The sequence below is a fragment of the Xiphias gladius genome, chromosome 11, assembly GCF_016859285.1.
Source record: "Xiphias gladius isolate SHS-SW01 ecotype Sanya breed wild chromosome 11, ASM1685928v1, whole genome shotgun sequence".
Classification (NCBI taxonomy): domain Eukaryota; kingdom Metazoa; phylum Chordata; class Actinopteri; order Istiophoriformes; family Xiphiidae; genus Xiphias; species Xiphias gladius.
Genome location: NC_053410.1, coordinates 13,569,087 through 13,577,237, shown reverse-complemented (window position 1 = coordinate 13,577,237; position 8,151 = coordinate 13,569,087). Strand labels below are relative to the sequence as shown.

The window sequence follows — 8,151 nt, the reverse complement described above, 5'->3', positions numbered from 1 at the left end:
ATTTTTGGGTCGTAATTGTTATTGTTTTATTTTGCAAATGCATTGTTTAAACATTTTGCGAAATTACCAATATGGTGATATATTTGTAAAAATAAATTTGGGTAAAATAAAATCCTAAAAAAAAAAAATAACTGCAATATGGAAAATAATTTATATTAAATCAATGATACCTTCAGGAAAGCATAAGACTATGTTTTGTTTTGCTCCTGTAAATATTACTTTATTCTGGTACTTACTGTATATTATGATGTCAGTGAATCTTTACACTGACACGATGTTTAATGCCAGGATAAGGATGTGAGAATTTTCCTCTAAGAAATGTCTAAATAAAAATGTATGTAGACACTGGCAGATATGTCTAGCTCATAAATTAAATACAGCATTTCAAAGAAAATGTGCAATGAACATATTTCCACCCTTAAGACTAACATTAACTTGTTTTATTATAATATTGTTTTGACATTTTGTTTGTTATTATTATTGTGGTGGTAAAAGATGGTTGCAAGCTTCCCTTTTACCTTTGCTGTCTTCATTTTCATCCATTGAGGTTAAACTACCTCCGATAAGGATTTTTAATAAATTGGATATTTATTATAACCAATGAGGATATTCGGAAAAAAGAATGTTAACACATTTCAGTTAACTTGCATTTCTGGATCAAATTGTTCTATTCTGTATTTATACTTAGCACCTGTCATTAGTGATGAAAAATGATGATGATTGTGATTCATAGGTGTCCCGAATCTCAGTTTACTAATCATCAGAATGTACATTATGGGGCGTACATCAGGAAGGAATGAATTCATTTAAAATGAGATTAAATTAAATTAGTGAACTCGCTACTTCGGAACCATATTCGCAAAACCCATTTTGCCACATCAGCTTGAGGAAAATTATTTCAGACTCCGAGTCGGTGGGGGGCGGTAAAGCGCCGTTTGCTGTTTGCCAACTGCCGTAAAATACTGCAATGAGCTGCAAGGAAGCGCGACGAAGAAGAACGCGGTTGTGGTCATGGCTGCTTATCGGCTGCCGGGTGGCGTGTCATTATTTCGTTATGATGAAAATATTGGGAATCAACAGATGAATGCCTGTGGTTGACTAGACAACAGGGCAGCCCAAACCTCCCGAGAGTTTAGATGTCAGTAAGAAAACACACCGCCATGTTAACATTAACTGCAGCAGAGCAGCTGTTGCCTGAGGGAGTCCCGCTGACAACAACAGGCGTTAAATAAAGAGGTACATTTGTAGTTTGGTACAGCAAAGTACTTGTGCCCTTGAAAGTACATTTACCCAAGTACCGTCGCTACTTAAGAACATTTTTTTTGTGTTCTATTCTGTAGTATCTCTATTTGATTTTAATTCATACTTCTCCTCCACTACATTCCAAAGGCAAACACTGTAGCGTTACTTTTCACTCCACTGCGTTTATTTCAAAGCTATATAGTTAGTTACTCCACAAATTAAGATACGACCAGTTTTTACAATATGGTGCAATGTTATAGATTAAACTACCCGAAAGTATGCAAAGTAGTGAAACTAGCTTCACCGAAATAAGCCACAACATTACAATGCTTCTTAAACGTCAGTGATAAAGATCCAATATTCTGCTTACGAGTACTTTTACTTTTGATACCTACAGTACATATTGCTTACTTAAGTAAAAAATTTGAATGCTAGACTTTTACTTGTAATTGAATATTTTTATAGCGTGGTATTGCTGCTTTTGCCAAAGTAAATGATCTGATTCCCCGTGTGTCTCTGCAAAACTGCTCAAGCTGTGTCAGGTTGCATGGGGAGCCAATGGCCATTTTCAAGACCTGCCACAAATTTTAAAATGGATTAGTATCTTTATGTTTGGGGTAGTTGTCCTGCTAGAAAACAAATATTTTTCTTAGATAGCTGTTTTGCTGTTTTTATTTTTCTTTTCTTTTTTTTTTTACTGATTGAAACAGGTCTTCCTCCAGGATTTCCTCTGAATTCTTCATCTATCGCTGCCCTTATGTCACGTGCTCTCACATTTAAGAAACGTGAAATTCCCCTTAAATTTCAGTTGGCTTCAAAGGCATATAAAAATTTGTCCATAAATGTCACACAGCTGTACAGTATATTCATGTGTCTGATTATTCCTCTGATTAATGAATGAAGGCGAGTCATGTTGTAAAACTGTAAAAGCCTGTGTATTTCCAAATGCCGGCACCCTTACATCAAATGGAGATGTTAACCACATAAACTTTTGTGCATCACTTTATGTTTCCCTGTGTTTCAGAATGAATTGGCATTTGGTATCTCTGGAAACTGGGATTTCTACAAGAACATCAAGTTTTAAAAGCTTAAACAGCTCAGCTGCTAAACGTGTTTATAAAGGTTGGAAGAGGGTAGAAGAGGTTTATTACAACATTTATATGCCCATGTATTCATATAAAGAGTTATTAGCTGCTGTAATCTAGAGCTGAAACGATCGTTGATAATATGACTTTCAACAGAAAAATATTCTGCAATCCTTTTGATAAGTGATTAATTGTTTGAAGTCATATATCAAGCAAAAATGCCAAACGTGAGGTGAGATATGTAGGTATGCTGCTTTTCTTTGTCATATATGACAAATATAACTGAATATCTGAACTGTTGGTCAGATAAAACAAGAAATCGTAAGATGCCACCTTGGGTTCTGGGAAATTATAATGGGAATCTTTAACTGTTTTCTCGTATTTAGTAAACGACTGAGAAAATAATCAACGGATTAATCGATGATGAAAATAATCATTAGTTGCAGCCCTACTATAATTATTCCTCCTGTCCACACTGATCTTGAAGAAATCATTTCCTACTGTGAAAAACCAAAAAAACCAAAACCCTGCACCCACCTTTAGTGGCTGTGTCCCACCCACACTAGACAGTGTCTGGATCACCAATGCTTTCAAGTACAACAGAGGAATGTCTTTTATGTTATGTCTTTAATGAGGGGGGACTATGACAGCATCTCCAAATTTAAATCTAAATTACTGCTTTCTTTCCACTAATCCCCATTTTCCTCAATATGTTCTGGGGTCCATGTCCCATCCAACAGCACCATGCTCCCCCTGCTTCACCAATCCCTGCTCCCTGTCTGCAAGATCTTCTTATCAGTGTGACTCTCGATAAGACAAAATATTTGCAATTTCAACCCCTAACAAGGATGGATGAAAAAAGGTCATTTTTCTTCATCATACATACATTCATAAATACTACCTGGCATAAACATGTAACCTGTATCACTCTCTAATTGATAGGTATTTTAATTCAGTGACTAACACTAGAAAACAAGTAAATCTTCGCTGTCAATTTTCTCTGATGCTTATCTTGAATAAAAAATAATTCATCTGTGAGGCAATGACATTTATTGTTAACCTTTCTTTTGCTGGAAGGGACAGAAATTCTCTGCTCAGGAGGAAAAACTAAAGATGATAAATTGGGGGAAAAAGAAAGAAAGAAGGAAAAAAATCACTGCCTATAAAATGTATTCACTGTGTCACCATGTATTTGTTTTCAAAAACATCGCATTACCGTGGAAGTTTTTTTTTGTTTTTTTTTGCAGTGATCAAGGAAAAGCCTTTAATGTCAAGTATCTAGAAATAGTTCAAAACAAAGTACAAATGTGACGCAAAATAACTGATTGCATTATTGACTCTCTTTGATTTAATATTGTGTAGAGGCTTCTTTGGCAGCAGTTGTGGGCTTGAGTGTGTATGGATGGATTTGTGATTTCCCCATGCATCCTTGCAAAACTGCTCAAGCTCCATTAGGTTGCATGGGGAGTCAGTAGTCATTTTCAAGTCCCGCCACAGATTTTCGAGTCGATTGATTTCTTTCCTCTCATACAGCTTTATGTTTGGGGTACTTGTCTTGTAAGAAAGTAAATATTTTCCTAAATAGCTTTTTTACAGCCTGAAGCAGGTCTTCCACCAGGATATCTGTACTTTGCTGTATTTATTTGACCCTCTACCTTCACAAGCCCTTAGGGCCTGCTGCAGGGAAGCATCCCCACAGCATGATGCTGCTACCATCAGGCTTCTTGGTTGGGATTGGATGCTTTTGTTTATGTGCAGAGTTTGGTTTATATTAAATATTGCATTTAATATAATCAGCCTGTAGCCCCTTTTCAGTTGCAGTAGGCCTTATGGTGGCCTGCCACACAAGTGTCCCTCTCACATGGACTCAGAAGGTTTTGAGGATGGCCTGCTCAAGGCAGATTTGAAGCAGTGCTATTTGATATCCCTATTTCAAGGGATACTCAGTGCCCTGGAAATTTTGTTATATCATTCATTCCCCTGACTGATACTTTTAACGAGCCCTGTCATATAATGGTTTAGAATGTTCATTCGATTATGTGATGTCGTTTTTGCCAGGTAATTTACTAACCAGCACTTGGACTGTGCAGATAGAGTACTATTTAAAGTAAAATCACTTGTCACATCTTGATTACACACAGGTGACCTCCATTCAGCTTATGTGACATCTAAAAACACTTGGCTACATTCGTGATTGTTTGGATATGTGAACAGAATGGACACCTTTGCATTTTGTTTATATTTTTATAGTTATATTTTAATATTGAAGTATATTTGTGTGTGTTGATCAGTGTGGAAAAAAAATATTCCAAAAAAATTTAATTTACTTTGTCAGTGCTGTAAAACAAAAACACTTGACAACACTGTTGCAACTTTGTTATTTTCATTTCTTTGAGTCTCTAAATAGTGTTGTAAATTATCAGCAGAATTATGATGAATGTGTCAGGAATGTTGTTTTAAAAGTTAATAATCATATTAGGGTCACACCTGTGCTTGATGATGTTTTATCATGTATAATAATTATTGTTTGTAGCCTGTGAGAGGTCACTGTAGACCGAAACAGTGCTTTCTTTCTCTTTAAAAAAAACAAATAAATATCAAGTGTTAGTCTCTTGCTTCTGATTTTGCGTATCTTATTTTTAAGTGAATTAACACATATTAGCTTTGTTTTCCGCCAGGAGCACCAGCTTCACGGCAGCTTAGCAACGCGGTTGCCGCGCAACGCAGAAGTTTCTGGTCGGAGTGGTGACTTTCAGTTTGGACGTTCATATTTTAATCAACACATAGGAAACAGGTGTGCGTTTCTAGTCAGCATATTTTAACCCGGCTTTGAAGGTGAACTCGTTCACTCGGGAGACGATAACCGGGACTCTCCTTAGCTACTCCGAAGCAACTTGTTGGGCTTAAGATGTCCGTCTTGTTTTTTATTTTCGTTTGTGCTTCAGCCGGTCGCGTTGGAAACACCGGACAAGTGATGACCGGTCAGCCCCACGAAGTCCAGGCAAACAGCACAAAGGTTTTGGCGGCAGCGCGGTTTGCTGTGGTTGAATTCAACAGAGCCAACGCAGAAGACCAGTTTGCCTACAAAATTGTGAACATAACATCGGCCAAAATTCAGGTAAGACTTAATACCGGAGTCATATGGCCAATCATCGTACATTTTAAACCATAAACGGTGCCTATGATAAGTCCTACTGTTGCTTGTAGGTGGTCGCGGGAATAAATTACATCCTGGAGGTGCAGCTGGGACGTACAGTGTGCAAGAAAAGCGACACGGCTGACAGCGAGCCATGCGATTTCCACTCCGAACCCAAGGCAAGTTCAACATTACAGCTGATGCATAATACATACTTAGACCAAAAAAAAAAGCACCCAAAAGTTTCTTTGAGAGGCGAGTACAGTTTTGCGCCTTACTTTTCTGTCCCTGCGAATTTTGTCAATGTGGAAACTTGTTAAAAGGATGTGATAATTTTTCCATTTATTTCAGGAACTTCAGTGCATCTTCATCGTTACAGAAATCCCCTGGGAAGACTCGCGTGTACTTACTCGAAAGAAATGTCACCCATATAATGACTGATATGCTAATGTATTCGTGCTGGTGGTGTTGCCAAGTAAACAATCGTCATTGAGCTGTGTTTTTTTTTTTTTTTTTGAGTGTTCTCTTTTCAAATTTCCGACATAGTGCTTCTTGGTACACGGTGCACACCCTGAATTTATAACGGGATGTTCATGAACCAGTTATTTCATTGGCTCTCAGATCTGCCACTTGTTCTAACACTGAGTTGAATAAGTTCAGTGACCTGCACTCACTCTACATTGTATAGGGCGAAAAATGGCATAATTATTCCAGTGAGTGACCATGGCAGCTTTACTGTGCCTCATCTCTCAGTGTGTGTCCTGGCAGCTGTAAGGCTCTGGTTGCGTGTCAAGCTTGGTTAGACACATGGCTGCTAAAAGGAGACGAGCCTACACCTCTCTACAACCACAGTCTCCAGAAGGGCTCTGTATGGAGGATTACAGGCATTTTCAGATTACTGCTCAGCAAGACTGAACGGTCTGCTCCTCTGACCCCCTTTTTAACAGAGGGAAATAAACAGCTCACTGATGATGTGCCAATAAAGACACACAGCACAGGGGGGAAATTGTCAAATATTTTGTGTGTGTGTGTGTGTGTGAGAGAGAGAGATATCTAGTACAATTACTGGGGTGTTCCCTATCTCAGGCACATATGATGTGCCTCTTTTGAGAGAGAATGGGGCGAAAAAAACTTGGATTAGTGACTAATAGAATGTGTCTTCAATGTCAGAATAAGAGATATTGCTAAGTGGTATGCGGGCAGAAGGGGCTGTGTCTGTTTTGGCTTGGATTACAGTAAACAGCCGAATGGATAAGCGATTCACACACCCTCTCACCCAGCCCATAATGTCTCTAATCATGGATGTCTTAATCAAACTGAGCAAAACATAAAGAATTGGCTGGCGCTCTGGATTAGGTAGCAGGGGTTAGGAATGTGGGGGAAGGGGGATACTCCTTAATGTGGGATGACTAACATCGACAGTCCAGTGCCAGGAGTATGCCCTGTCCATCTGCCATTCCACTCACCCACCCACTGACACACTAACAGGTGCGTGCACGCAGATACACGTGTATTTTCTGTGAACGCGCTCGAATACTCCACCCCACACTCTGGCCCTACCCCTGTCCTCACTTAGCCTGGGCAGCAGATGGTGAGGGGTAAGGCTTGTAGCCCCCCTCCTGACTCCAAGCTACCAGCCCATCACCCCCTATTTTTTTCCCCCCACGAACACCACCCCACCTCTCTTTGTGTTGTTGAAGAGCCTGAGTGTTGAAAGGCGAGCCCCAGCTTGTCTCCCCCCTACAAATCCTTGGATGGCTGCCATTGGCGGGACTCAGTCAGGTGTCCTAATGCTTCAGTTAGGGGAGGAAACGCTGGTTAATCTGCCCATCGCGTGCCACCGGCCATGGCCTGGACTCTTTGTGTCTGGCACCCCTCTGATCAGTCCCTCCACCCCTTCATCTGTCTTTCCCCCTTCTCTTCCAACCCAGTTTCTCTACCCCAAGACGGTGTCATCCTTTCTTAAAGATCAACCCCTCTTCTTTTCGGGATGTGTATTAACTACATTCTTTATTGGAAAAAATCCAGTAGTTTTGACAGTAGTCCTACATAATTGCTGATGGATCTGACTTTTATTGTCCTGTTCAGTCATTAAACTCTTCTTTATTTTGTGCTGACTCATCACAGGTACTCAGCATACTAGCAAATGTACTGCACAGGAAAAATGTTGCAAGTAAATATTACACTTTTCTTCTTTTATAACTTTTCTGCTGTTTATCCTAGTACCTAGTAAGACATACCATGAATTAAAATATATAACCCCAACCATTATTACATTTTACTGCTCGTATTCCTCATGTTCATCGCCGTCTTTGTCAATCGCAAGTTATAGTATATCATTGTGAAATAATGTGGGACAATATTATAACAAAGTTGAAGTAATGGTATACTTGAAGAAGTGATTAGTTAATACAAAGCTGCTACCAACTGAATCGAAGTATTAACACATCAATATACTGGAAGAATGGACGGAAATCGACAATTTTAAATGCTTCATCTCTTCTTTATCTTCATCTTTTCTTATTTTAGTTGTTCACAATCTTTCTATCAGTCTTTAATGCATGATCACATAGACTTAATCTACCTCATCATACAGAGGCTGCATCACGTCATACTCCTGGAAGGAGCACTGTTCTGATTAGGATGAATGATGCTCAGATGCTACTTGGAGGAGGTTGGTGCGGTGTG

The 8,151-nt window shown here is 39.1% G+C and overlaps 1 protein-coding gene across 1 annotated transcript; it reads left to right on the top strand.

Annotated features, from left to right (window-relative positions):
• The first annotated feature begins 5,120 nt into the window (after positions 1-5,120).
• LOC120796163 (cystatin-like) lies at positions 5,121-5,956 on the top strand. Its single transcript, XM_040138616.1, has 3 exons — positions 5,121-5,445; positions 5,535-5,642; positions 5,815-5,956. Exons 1-3 carry the CDS (start codon positions 5,236-5,238, stop codon positions 5,902-5,904), a joined length of 408 nt encoding a protein of 135 aa, XP_039994550.1. The 5' UTR covers positions 5,121-5,235; the 3' UTR covers positions 5,905-5,956.
• The last annotated feature ends 2,195 nt before the right edge of the window (positions 5,957-8,151 follow it).